Genomic DNA, 14322 nt, shown 5'->3' on the forward strand with positions numbered 1-14322 from the left:
ATTATACTTAGGTTTTTCCTCACAAGCGCCCGCCGCCGCTGCCAAGCCAGGCCACTGACTGGCCGCCAGGCGCCAGCAAAGCAATGGGGGGGGCGCAGGCAGCGCGGAAGGGACCGCTCATGGGGAAGGGGGCACCGACGCGCTCCCTTGACTGCTGCAGCGCTGCTGCACTGAGCAGGAAACATTTGTATTAACAAAAAATTTTAAAAAAATTAATAAAATTGGTCATGGCGGCGCCCCCCACGTGACCAGAAAAGATGGCGCCCGGGGCACGTGCCCCCCCTGCCCCCCCTATAGTTACGCCTCTGGTCAAACATATACATTATTATTTTTCTTAAAGGCTTTACATGATGAACACTTTTAGTCTTGTTTTTATCCTAGACATTGGGGAGGGCCGTTTAAAAAAATATTTGATTATTTTTAAAATGTGTTCTTTTATGTACACTGACTAGCCAATGTCTGAATGGAACAATGAGATGCACTGAAGCTGCTGCAGTTCCTGCAGGTAATTCTTTGTTAGTTTAGGAGGAGAGTTTGGTTAGTTGTGTGCCCGAACCGGTCCGGCAGCCATTCCAAAGAATGGCCGAACTGCCGGACCGGTCCGGCCCTGCCTGGTCCGGGTCCGGGTGGGGGGTATGTCTTTAAGGGCGGGGAGGGCTTGCTTAGCCCTCCCGCCTCCTTGCCCCCGCCAGCGCCCGTATTGTACAGTATAGGGGCTCTGGAAACCAGCCGCCCCCCCCGCCGCCGCCGCGGCGAAATAACCCCTAAAACCAGCCAGCCCTCCCTCCCTCCCAGCTAGCTGCCCGCCCGCCCGCCCACCCACTCACCCAGTCGCTCACCCGGTCGCTGGATAAAAAGCGAGAGGAGCTCCGGCACAGAGCTCCTCTCGCTTGGAAGGCTTCCAGCAGAATGGTGGCTTGCACGCGTGCGCATGCGCGCGCCGCAAACCACGCCGTTCTCCGGAGGCCCGGTCTACCCGCCGGGAAAGGGCCGGGTAGACCGGGCCTCCGATCGCCGGAGGCCCGGTCTACCCAGCGATCGGAGGCCCGGTCTACCCGGCCCTTTCCCGGCGGGTAGACCGGGCCTCTGGAGAACGGCGTGGTTTGCGGCGCGCGCATGTGCGCGCGCGCAAGCCACCATTCTGCTGGAGGCCTTCCAAGCGAGAGGAGCTCTGTGCCGGAGCTCCTCTCGCTTTTTATCCAGCGACCGGGTGAGCGACTGGGTGAGTGGGTGGGCGGGTGGGCGGGCAGCTAGCTGGGAGGGAGGGAGGGCTGGCTGGTTTTAGGGGTTATTTTGCCGCCGCCGCCGCGGCGGGGGGGGGCGGCTGGTTTCCAGCGCCCCTATACTGTACAATACGGGCGCTGGCGGGGGCAAGGAGGCGGGAGGGCTAAGCAAGCCCTCCCCGCCCTAAAAACAAGGCCCCCCTTCGGTGCCGGTCTGGACTTCTCCGGACCGTGCACATCCCTAAGTTTGGTCAACTTTCCTCTTGTAGATGCAAGCACTACAATTTCTAAGGGGGAGTGTTGGATTTGGACCCAGCTTCAAATTCCTGCTTACCACCAGTAAATTATCATTCTTTTAGTGTAACTCCTTAGATGAAGTAATGTTGATGAAATTTGTAGTTTGACATGAAAAGGAAGGGTCAAAGTGGGTGACATTTGAGCAGAAGGTATGCACTGATAGGAGTTGTACTATAGACAGAGGTGAACCTAGGTAATGTTGGAGCCTGGACCTAAAAGCCTATGGAGGCGCACACACCCCGCCCACAGATTAAGCATAATCATGCATGGTTGGGTGACCACACCACCCGGGACAGATTTGGGGGACTCCCAGGGGCTGTGGAGGCCCTGGACTTCAGCCCCAAAGTCCAAGGGTAAGAGCACCTCTGACTATAGAAGACTTCCAATATGTCTTCTAACTCTATTATTGAATGGGATTAGTTGAATATTAATTTGTCCTCAACAAAACACCAAAAACTCTAGCCCCCCCCTTTGATTTCCCCAAGCCCTTTGACTCTGAGATTCAGATCTTAATCATGCATATTCAGTTAGTGTGGAAAACTAATGAGAGTGGGACTCCATTATATTCAATGAAAGCAAGCGCATGATAGATTATTGACTTTCAGACTGTCTGTACAGATGTGACACTTTTCAGGAATGTTGCCCTCCAGGAGTTAACTACCAGAGGTTGTCTGGTAAATTCAAAATGTATTTTACTAACTTCAAATACATTGCAGCATATAGTTTACATTACACTTAGCATTGAATACTACAAATAATACTGTAGTGTTTCTCATTTCTCAGATTGGCTGATGTGATCAAAGAAAGATCCATCAGCAATTTTAACGTGTATAAGAAATTAATTGATCCCTGCAATAATCACATGAAAAATGTAAAATGTGATACATAAGGAAATGTTTGATTAATACTGAAATTAATACTGTTTTAAAGATTATCTAACATCAGTGTTAGTTTCTGATAAAACTGTATGTGTCTACAGAAATAGCAAATTCTGGCCATCCTAAATGCTTTCCAATCATATTAATCCACATAACATACACTAAAGCTGTTGAAAGATTTTTAACCACTTTAAGTATAAATGAAAGATGATGTTGTAATTGCTCTATAGTGTTGAAAGATTATGGCATGAGCCAGCAAAACTAGACCCTATTGATTTCAAAGCAGAGCTTAGCACATGCTGATTTCATGTAGCTTGCATTTTATATTTGAAGTTCATGCATGCCCTGAAGAAAAGATCTACTATGATTGCCGATCTCATGTGCTTGGCTTGCCACCTGCTGGAGTAAACTGTGAGCTATCCTGTGCAAACCTTGCCATGAACTTCACCTGTGCACCATCTCCGCCATGTGTGAGTGGTTGTATCTGTCCCCTTGGGTAAGTGTCTCCTATCCCTAAAGCTGTCCTAGCACTGCAGTCCCAATCCAATTATTCCACCCCCCCCCCACTCCCCTACAGCTGCTTTTAAAAGAAATTAAAAGTAATCGGAAATGGAGTAATGAATATCATCGCCTCATCTAGTCTTACCCTAAAGGGTCGTTTCTGTTGATATTAACAAAATAGGAACTGAGCATGTTGACACATATGGAGGCATAGAAGTGGGCTTCTATCTTTAATATAAATGTGACCTTATAGAATAGTATGACCCTCGTCTCCCCAACTCCACCAGGAGTTGGAAGGGCTGCAAATATGTGCTGCCTACATGTTGCCAGGGAAAGCTAGCAGCAAAGAGCAGTATGCATATGTCAGACAGCAACTGTCAGCAATTCTCCTTCTTGAAACAGTGATGGAATTGAGATGAAGGTACCTGAAAGAGAGCCTTCCTCCTCTCCCCCACAGGAGAGGAGAGCTGATCCTGTGGTAGCAAGCATGACTTGTCCCATTAGCTAAGCAGGGTCTGCCCTGGTTGCATTTAAATGGAAGACCACATGTGAGCACTGGGAGATATTCCCCTTAGAGGATGGAGCCGCTCTGGGAAGAGCAGAAGGTTTCAAGTTCCCTCCTTGGCTTCTCCAAGATAGGGCTGAGAGAGATTCCTGCCTGCAACCTTGGAGAAGCCGCTGCCAGTCTGTGTAGACAATACTGAGCTAGATAGACCAATGGTCTGACTCAGTATATGGCAGCTTCCTATGTTCCACATAAATCTGCCTGGCCCATAAGCACTTGTAGAGAAGCCTACCTGCATGTACCATTTCTCTCTAATTTTCATTTGACAGCCACATGGTAGAGGGGTTTGTGAGTGGTGGCCTCCACTTTATGGAATTCACTCCCCTGGCATATTTGACTGGTCCCCTTTCTGTTAATATTTCTCCAGCTCACAAATTTCAATTATTGCAGCCTTCTATAATCTTTTGGGGTCTTTGTTGTGCATGTTTTATGTTGAATTCTCAGTGTTTAGTTGTAATTGTGTCTATAGCTTTTAAGACATGTTGTTAGCCACATTGAATCCATGGTGGGATACAAAATATTAAAATAATAGTGACAATAATAGTGAAGTACAGGTGGCTCTCGTTTCTTGCAGTCCTGGTCCCCGTGGTTTCGCGCATCTGTGGTTGGGTCATAGGGATCCAGTTACTTTATTCACGGTTTTAAAAACAGGCAAAACTTACCTATCCACAGTTCCTGGGTGGCTAGAAATGACTTCTGATGTAATTTCTGGCCACCATTTTACAGCACAGAACTATTTTGTGGCTCTTAAAAAAACATTTCCCAAGAATTTTTGAAAAAGTGCTCAAAGATGTTGGGGTTTGGGGAGGCCTTTCTGGAGAGCTGGAGGCCTGGAGAGCAAGGCACTATTCTTTATTCCCGTTATCTGCTTTTTTTGACCTTTTTTAGCTCAAGGAACTGAACTCCACAATTCCTATTGAGTCAAGGTTTTGTTATTCGTGGTTTCCGTATTTGCACCTATATGCGAGAATGGAACCTTTTGCAAAAAACGAGGGCCATCTGTATATGAATGTCTCTGCATTCTTTTTGTTACGTTTTATAGAACAATTATGTAAGATCATCACTGAAAAATTGGTGATATTGGTAGACTAGACTTAACTTATACTTTTCAAACAGCCACTAGCAGGTGCTGAGCTCATCTCTGTTGCTGCTTTATATGAAACGATATGTACAAATTTATGCAGATGGATTCCCCCCCCCCGAAATTAATTTCTTTGTTATTTTGAAGGATGGCAGAGCATAAAGGAAAATGCTATGTTCCTGACAGCTGTCCATGTACCTGGAAAGATTGGGAATATATGTCTGGAGAAGTGATAGCTACGCCTTGTTATACATGGTAAGCCGTTAGGTCATTACTGTGTCAGTTTTTAATGATAGAATTGGTTTTTGTATTAGATATAACTTCATGTAATCACATACAGGGGAACCTCAATATTCGTGGGAGTTCTGTTTCCCACTGCAACCGCGGATATGGAAACAGTGAATATTGGGGCTATGGGATTGTGGAGGTTTCCCAGAGGTCGGGAAAATCATTGAAAATTGGCCAAATTTTGGGGGGAAATGTGGGGGGAAGCTGCCTACCATACTTCACTGGTCCCCTTTAGTTGAGCTGTGCCCCCAAATGTCCTCCAAAGGCTGAAAAATACCGGGGTTGTGGCTTTTTTTAAGCCTCTGCTTCATCCTTGGAGGACAAGGGCAGCAGAGTGCCAATGGAGTCAGCAGGTACAGGGGGCCCTGGTGTCAGAGGTGGAGGCCCCTTGAATCCTCCCTCATCCTGGGAGTCCTCTGTGTCAGACCCAGGTATTACAGGGTTAGGCTTGTGGTTCATGGCAAGTTTTTCCTAAGCTGCAATAAATGCCACTCTTGAGCAATAGTGTCATGTGCTTTAAATCTTGTGAAACTAGATACTGACACTTTTGCTTTTTTTCTCCTATTTCTGCAAATCCATTTAAGTCACTTATATAATTGTGTTTGTATTGGTCTATGTCATTTGTTATCTCACTTTTCAGCCCAAAAGAAACTACAAAGAGTAGTTTACATTAATAGTAAAATTAATAAATATCATGACCATTCCAACATTAAAGCATTCCTGGAGTAAAAGAGCAGTTAAGCTTTAAACATCCTCGGCAGATAAAAAGGGTTTTCAGCTAGTGCTGGAAGGCTACAGGATCAGTGCCAGGTAGTATCTCCCAAGGAACAGATTTCCAAAGTCAGGGTGTCATAACTGAAAAAGCTCGAACAGAAATAAATCTGTTCCCATCACAAATATTAAAAATTCTGTGAGGAACACTGGGTAACCCTTCATATACTTATTAATATTGCCAATTTAGATTGCTTTCAAAATTATTAAAATGTCACATTCACTCTTTCAAATTCCTTTTATATCTTGATTGTCAGAAGCAGCCCACTGTACAACTGTACTGATATGAATTTTCTCATTAGGCTGTGGTTCATGACAAGATAGTTCACATCTATGTTTCCCATTACAATAGCTTTTCAGTCAGAAGTGCCTGAATAGGTTCTTTTTACCCCCTCACAGTGTTTGTCGACGTGGAATATTTAATTGCACTTATTATCCTTGTCCTGCTGTATGTACAGTCTATGGGGACCGGCATTATTATACATTTGATGGTCTAGAATATGATTATGTCAGTGACTGCCAGGTTTATTTGGTAAAGGTAAGAAGACTGTTTTCACCCTTATCATTTTTGTACATGTACATTATTGTTTTGGTGGTGATGACGGATTAGGGTGAACGATAGCTACACTTTTCAGAGGCATTGTGAGAGTCATCAGGAATTTGTTGCAAGGCCAAACAAAATCTTCTCCCTGTTTGGAACTGATTAAGGAGAAGAAAGGACAGTGAGAGATGCTATCCCCTAAGTATGTGTATGCAAAAAAGGAAGTTGATTTGCCTCTCTACTTGGAAGTAAAAAGGGCATCAGACTGTGATCTTAGCTTGTCTGTGTGTATATAAGTCATTCTTGCATTGGCACAAATTCATGCACTGCAAAGCAAAACTTACCAGTGATTTCTGTTCTTCTTTCTGATTATGGACAGTTGACCAGAAGAGACATTTTCAATCAGCGCATTGCTGATTTGGTTTTCTGTTGAACAGTGTTTCCTGAAGGTGTCCAATATACAGTAGACGATGTAGTCACTATGTGTTCTTTCAGTTTGCCCCAACATTGTAGCCATAAAGTATATCATGTTCTGTGTACCCCTTCTGGGCAGCAGTTTAAATTGTATGGCACAAATTTAAATTACAGTTTAAATTGTATGGCACAATCAGGCACAAAGCTGTAATTTATAAAGAATGAACACCCATAGAAAGGAGGAATGCATTGTGTGGCCCAAGGTGCCATATTCCATTTTGGCCTCAATTTTCACTTTAACAGAAGAAAAGCCTAGAATGTAAGCTGTGGCTACACTACACTTTTAAACAATGGTATCTCTAAAGAAATCCTGGGAATGGCAACTTCCACATTACTAGGTTCTCCCCACAGCTGAGAATTATCTAACCGAGATTCTGATCAGCCTCCCAGAGTTGATGGTTCCTGGAGATCCTTGGATGGACGCCCTAGCCATTTAACTGATTTAAGTTGCTAGCATAGACGTGCCCTTTATGTCTCTCTCTATTTCTAAGATAGGAATATGAATGCCATTCGAGCTATTTCCCATCCTTTACTAGATATATGCATTACATGTACCCCTTTTCATATGTCACAGTCTTCCTTATTAAACCACCTACTCTGCCAGGGGCATTTGGAGTTCTAAAGTTCAGAAAAGGAGTTGGCATTCACAAAGGCAAGATACGTGGCACGTTGCCTGCAGCCCTTTCATCCAACAAGCAAGATGACACGAGTGATGAAAACACTGCCTGTGTAGATTCACGATATTAAAACTAGCCTTGTTATTTTTTAGACAGGTGCAATGCTAGCCCTACCGAGAAGTCTTTTCAGACTTTGGCTTTTTTTTTCAGAAAAGGATGATATGCTATTTCATAATAGCTAATTTGTTCTTAGTATTTGGATTGCACAGGATTGTTGAAGGATTTCCCTGGCTCTAGAGAAAGATTGTTGACTGTAGTCTAGACTAGGGATTCTCACACTATTTCATAGTACACTTTCCCGGGAGAGTTCATTATTCATCTGGGAAGGCAGATCCCAGGCAAAAGAGAGATAGCAGGGTTATGCATATAAGACCAGTAAGGGAAGCAAACATTCTGCAGAACATAGGGATTGCTCTATTGGCCTCCTGAACCTTCTCAGTCATTCAGAGCCAGTGTGGAGTAGTGTCTCAGAAGCAAAGTCCATTCAGATGTAACAAGAAACAATGGTTTGCTGCTATGAGAATGAACCTCAGAGAGGTTCATTCTCAAGCCTCCTCCCCTCTCTTGCTCTTTCACATGCAAGAGGAGATTGAAAGTTCACACGAGTGGTTTGCACTAAACCACATCCTCCTGTTACATATGAACTTGGGAACTACAGTTTGTTCAAACCAGAGGTAGGTAACAAATAAAGAACAGAAACCATGTATTGATCCTGGTTTCAGTGGCGTAACTAGGGAAAAAGGCGCCCAGGGCAAGCACTGAAATTGCCCCCCCCGCCCCCCCAACATACATCTGACTGACACACATGTTTCAGAAAACTTTTATTTTAAAAATTTAAAAAATTACAAAAATTACCAATATCATACATGTGGTCAAGCTCCTATCTACCACTTCAGATTTATTTTTTAAAACTATCCAAATTGTGGGGCTATCATTAATTTGTTTGGATAGCTCAGGTTAAAATGCTGGAAAATGACAAATTTCAGTATGCTGGGGCTCATGAAATCCCCAAATATTATGCGGAGTTGTACTTGGAAAAACTAAAAGAAGTGCCTGTCTAATTCTCTGCTATGCATTGTAGCATCACGATTACATAAGTTTTAAAAATAAATGGAGAATTTGACTTTTCCCAGATACTCTGAAAATAATTAAACGATATGCAGAGTAAACTGTGTCACTGCTTGGAATATATTCTAGTCTTTCAGAAAGACAGTAAAAATGAGAGAAAGAGCAAGAAACTCCCAGTGGGCCTTAATACTAAGGATTTCACATTGATTCAAAGACAAACTGACCATTAATAGCCATATTATTAAGACATCACATTTAACTCACTTATCACAAGAAGCAAAGTAAGAGCAAATGGATACAATCTTAGCTCATAAACTTCAGCTCAGTATTCACAAGCCCTTATTCTCTGTACATAGTGCCAATCTGAATATGTGTACAGTGACATATTATATTAATTTTTTAAAAAAAAAAAATTACCTGTAGCCCCTTCGGGGGACATCTTAAAGGCTGTGGGGGGGGAGGGGTCTGCAAAGTTTCCCCCTCCTCCCACTGGCCTCTAGGGACTCACAGGCACCATTTGAGCATGTGCGGTGGTCATTTTAAAATATATATATATTTTAAAAATGGCTGCTGAAAACAAAATGGCCACTGTGCGTGCTCAAATGGCCTCTGCAAGGCGTGGCATGCCCTAGGGCCTCACAGAGGCCATTTGAGCATGCCCAGTGGCCATTTTGTTTTTGGTGGCCATTTTTAAAAAATTATTTAATTTTAAGAAATTGCGCCCCCCCTTCAAGTGGCGCCCGGGGCACGTGACCCCCTGCTCCCCCTATAGATATGCCCCTGCCTGGTTTTCTTTACCTTTTGATCCTGGTTTCCTTTACCTGTTTTGTACACACTACGATTTAGTTCATACCTAATATGGAAGCTTTAAATTTCCTTCTGATGCTCATGAAAGAGGAGGATAAGGCTCATTCTTGTAGCAGGAAACTATGGTTTCCCATTGTGTCTGAACCGGGCCAACGTTTCTGCTCAGCCATGAAGTTCATTGGGCCATAAACTGTCAGTCAGTCTAACCTACCCCACAGGACTGCAGTTAGAATAAAATAGGGACCATGTATGCCATCCTGAGCTCTTTTAAGGAAGGGTAGCTAAAACATAATAAATTACACAAACAGAAGGCTATGTGGAAATATAGACTGCTTTGATTATGAGAATGTATTCATTGTGTAATTTGCTGCCCCTCCCCAGTCCAGGGTTGCCAGAACCGAAGGGGTATACTCGTGAGTCAAATGGGCCGTAAACCAGAATTTTGCTTTTTTAAGCCAAATCTGGCCACCTAGCTCCCCACCCACACCAATAATTTAATTTCTGGTGTGAACTGGGGAAAGATTTGGCAGCATAATGCAATATTTGAGAGGCATTGCTACTGATTGCTACTGAGCATTATTGCTTGATAATCCCTTAAGAGTAAAAGATGATTTCCTTAACAGTAAGCTGGATCTCTCTTTGTGTCTTTATTTCTTTGCTTTGTAGGTGGTGCCAACCCACTTACCTGGCAGTTGTTGTTTGATTTGGCCATGAGCCATTTGGAATTTGATGCGCTTTGTTTAATCTGTCCTCTTTTAACTGGCCACTACATCTTGGTGTACAAAAGAGGCTTTGCATTTTTATTAAAGTTTAATAAGATCCACCTGTTTGTATTAAGAAGGAAGATTTGATGAGCAAGGATAACTGTAAAATGAAGTGGCTATTTGATCAGATATGCTGCTGTAACCTATAGACTCAGTAGCAGTTAATTATGATCTGTCCACACTTCTTGATTAAGATTATATTAAGCAAATAAAAGGGCTTACCATATAGTCTTCAGAAGGGATTCTCCATGATCAAAGAGAATATAATCCTATGTTATGCTGCTTAGAACACATGATCAGACTAAGGGCTGACCCAGGGATATCCCCAGGGATATCCCTTGATCTAATACTGGAAGATGGCCTGAAGAACAGCAGAATTGACTGTTTTAAGCTGAAAGAGTATTTGGGGAATATGGTGCAGGAGTGCCATTCAAGTGCTCTTGTGAAAAAGGCAGAAAGATAGGAAGGCACAGCCACAATAATTTTCCTATATTGTCAAAAAGTCCACAACTCCTAATGCTGGTGTAGTTTTGTGCTAGTAAGGAGCTGTAGCGAAGGACTTTCCTTTTGCTTTGGAGACAAGAGGGAAGGGACTCTGTCTTCTATAGGATGCCATAGTAGTTGTTGTGGCATAAGACTGCTTGCCCTTCAGAAGCTGCAGGAAGGGATAGGTTGGGCAGGTGCAGCTATAACTGAGTGGATGGGTTCAAAAAACCCAGGCCCCCCGAAGACCCTCCAGCTCCACCCCTCTCTATTTTCTTCGTTATCTCCCTCACTTTGAGGGGCTGCCAGGGGGAAGGGCGAACACAGGCCCCCTTTCTCCTAGCTATGCCCCTGAGTTTGCGCTTATAGCTCTTTAGAGCCAGCCACTATATGCTTGGTGTCCAAACACACCCTGTAGGAATAGGCAAGAGGTTATTGGAATCTGAATCATAGACATGTGAGATTCAAATTAAACCTGACCCAAACTAGACTTTTTCACAGTTCAGACAGTAAGTGAGCCGAAATCAGTCTAGTTCTCCCTTCAGAATCAAACTAGACATGTAGTTAAATGTAATCTTCTATCTCCAGACATAGGAAATTATGTATGTGGAGGGTAAACTTGTTATTTCCTATGTTGTTTTCCTGATAAAAATCCCTACACACAGTTGCTACTGCATGACTCACAAGGGAAGCTGCTGTTTGCATCCACAGGGGCGTAGCAAGGTTGGAGTGGGCCCAGAGACAAGATTTTAAAATGCCCCCCCCCGAAGCTCAATAGAACATCATCCTAAATTATTTTTTTAAAGGTTTTGTAAATTGTGGATGATGCAAGTCATTTAATGGTACTAGAGAAAGACATGCTGTTCTGGTAGCTCCAGGTCCTAACACTCACATCAATTTTGGAGGATGAATACAACTGAAGGAAGCCCAGGCGGGTGCGTGGCTGGGGGAGTCAGTCATGTGACTTGCCTCTGGGGGGCACCCCAAGGCAGTGGGCCCCCAGACAACTGTCCCCCCCCTCGCCCTATTATAGTTACGCCCCTGTGCAGCCATATGCTTTTCCTTGTTGGCTGTGCTGGTGGTGGTGGTGGTAGTTGTTATTCAGGGTTTGGCAATTCCCAGGCACCAGCTTACTATGGAGCCTGGAAATTTAAGTGTGGTACCTGAGCCAGGAGATGGATGGTGCAAACAGGAGGAGGAATGAACAAGCGAGGTGGCTGTGTCAGTTTGTTCCCTCCTCCTGCTGGTTGTGTTGGTCCATTGCTTGCCTGAGCCAGATGGACATGATCAGCAGGAGGAGTGAAAAAGCAAGGTAGGGGCAAGCAAGGTGGCGGGTCGGGAGGGCATTGCTGGGGGTCAGTGGTGAGTCTGCCCCTCCCCCCAGCAAATGGAAGGCATTACTCTAGAGCAAAAGAAAAATGTTCTGAAAGCAGTCTACATAGTAAAGGGATGAAAAGATGGTTCCATGTCCCCAAAGGGCTCACAATATAAAAGGAGATTCACAAAGGAGACACCAGCAACAGACACAGGAATGGATGCTGTGTTAGGCTGAATTGGGACAATAGCTATTCACCTGCTAAAAGTGAGAGCCACCACTTCAAAAGGTGCCTCTTTCCCCAGATCCCAGAGGATCTGTGTCAGGAAAATGGAACGGGAGGAAGGGATTAACCCTTTTCTCTCCCCCACCCTCATGCTGTGTTCCGATTCAGATAAGGGGCCCCATTGCTGCTGCTTTTTTAAGATCCCAAAGATGGAAATGCATTGACGCATTTAACGTGTCAGGTTTGACTCTGGTGAGAAAGACTTGGGCCAATATACCTATTAAGCCACAGAGGAGCAGGTTATCCATTCCTCCCACCCTGAAACTTTTGAAGTTTAATGCAACTGCCTTAATAAAAAGAATAAATAATTATTGTTTCTAATGTGAAAAGGCAGAAGCCACTGCCTGGTGAAAAAGTTTCTTCACAGTGCCCCAGGCTTCACCTCTAGTCAAGAATTAGTTTTGAAGTTAAGTTAAGACTTGAAATCTGCAGCCAATTAGAAAGTGGGACAAGAAGGTTAGATTACCTGTCTGACTAGTTCCTTATATTCCTTTATTGTTCAGACTTTTATGCCACATGCCTTCTAAATTAAGACTTCAGAGTAAGTGTGGCAAAAGATATCTAAATGTATTTTGGTTCCATCAGAATCTCTCTTTCCCCAGCTATTAAAACACCTGTCTTTATTAACTAATCCTTTCAGAGAAGAACGGCTGTTTTCAGGGGATATCAGCTTTTCAATTCATTGTAAGTTAAGCCAATTGTTCCTTTTGGCATCTTAAGACCGACATGACTTCATGCCAACCAAATCTTGCTAGCCAAATAGAACTTCTGAATTTCTCTTGTGCTGTGCAGTTTCTTTGCAACTGCTCTATTGTACCAAATCATCTGTATACGTGCAACAAGAAGAATAGCACAATATTGGTTCTCTTTAACATATAAAATATGTCTTAGAATACAAGTGAACTAATCTGAGAACAATTCTCCTGAAGCATTCCCATTTTTGTCATATTTACTTTGCAGAGCTTTATAATTGCTCTTGTCTGTCTATTACCTCCTTTTCCCCAAATATTGAAACTCAAGATGGTATTCTGTAAAAATAAGACAGTAAAAAACTAAAGTTTACAATATAATACAGTAAACCAATACCAAAAGTTTACATCCCAAACAGTTTAAATATAGTTTAGCTGCATTTAGCTTGTCATTGTTGTTTTAGTGCCTTCTCATGGGCCTGCTTTTGCAGGCATCTCAACTATCTGCAGTCAAGTTTCTGAAATGGGAAAGATTACCTCTCCAGGCAATGAACTATGCTGAGTAAAAAAAAGGGCCCCATATTTATCACATCAACCTAGCCATTCATGCTGTTCTGGCAACTAACTATCAGCAAGTCATATATAAAACAAGATATGAACACAGCATTTCAGTTGCTTAAAAGTATAACAGTGTCAGGCAATATTTGAAAAACCAATCCTTGGGTTTCATCAGTAATTACTGTATATCATACAAGACTTCAGGTCATTCAGGGGCATCATCACAAGTGGGTGCACATGTCCTAACAACATGAGCCCCAGTGCCCTTTTCACTAATCTTCTAAAATTGAGAGAGAACCAATCTGGGGAAGTAATTCTATAATTGCAGAGCCATGACAGAGAATAGTCCATTTCGAAATCAGGGCTGCACAACGTTGATCCTCCAGTTGTTGTTGGACTACAGCAGCTCTCCTTCCTGTGCTTATGGAGGTGGTTTTAGATTTGGTGTTGAGGAGTCCCAGAATGGTTGTTCTGGGTAACTTCAACATCCATGCTGGGGCTGCCTTGTCTGGGACGGTTCAGGACTTCATGACCACCATGACAACCATGTGGCTGTCCCAATACATTGTTGGCCCAATACTTGAATTGGGGTGCACTCTAGTTCTGCTTTTTTCGACTGGACAGGAGGATGGTGATTTGAAAGTGGGGTGTGTGTCACCTGAGCCCTTGTCATGGTCAGATCACTTGCTTATGAGGTTTAGAGTTTCAGCAGCTATACCACTCTGTAAAGGTGGGAGACCTATTAAAATGGTCCATTCCCGGAGACTGATGGACTCCAATGGATTCCTGAGGACTCTGGGGGATTTTTGAGCTCATATGGCAGGCACTGCTGTCGAAGTTCTATTGTGAGTTGACACAATTGCTTCCAAGCTCCCTCTCCCACAAAGCAGAGCCCATGCAGTGCCTTGGTATGCACTAGGGATGTGCACAAACCTGTTCAGCGGTCTATACACAGACCGCTGAACAGGTTCGGAACCCCTGCATTCAAACCGGTATGCAGGGGTGGGGGTCTCTTTAAGGCGGAGGGAGGGTGTTCTTACCTCCCCCGCCGTGCTT

The 14322-nt window shown here is 43.7% G+C and overlaps 1 protein-coding gene across 1 annotated transcript in view; it reads left to right on the forward strand.

Moving 5' to 3' along the window:
* Window positions 1–14322, forward strand: part of OTOGL (otogelin like) — a 137337-nt gene that overhangs the window by 33843 nt on the left and 89172 nt on the right. The window contains exons 22-25 of the mRNA XM_053256233.1: window positions 453–505; window positions 2732–2894; window positions 4693–4800; window positions 6004–6142. Coding sequence (XP_053112208.1) covers window positions 453–505; window positions 2732–2894; window positions 4693–4800; window positions 6004–6142 — 463 coding nt within the window. The remainder of the gene's footprint in view (window positions 1–452; window positions 506–2731; window positions 2895–4692; window positions 4801–6003; window positions 6143–14322) is intronic.

Source organism: Hemicordylus capensis, chromosome 5 (assembly GCF_027244095.1).
Source record: "Hemicordylus capensis ecotype Gifberg chromosome 5, rHemCap1.1.pri, whole genome shotgun sequence".
Taxonomy (NCBI): domain Eukaryota; kingdom Metazoa; phylum Chordata; class Lepidosauria; order Squamata; family Cordylidae; genus Hemicordylus; species Hemicordylus capensis.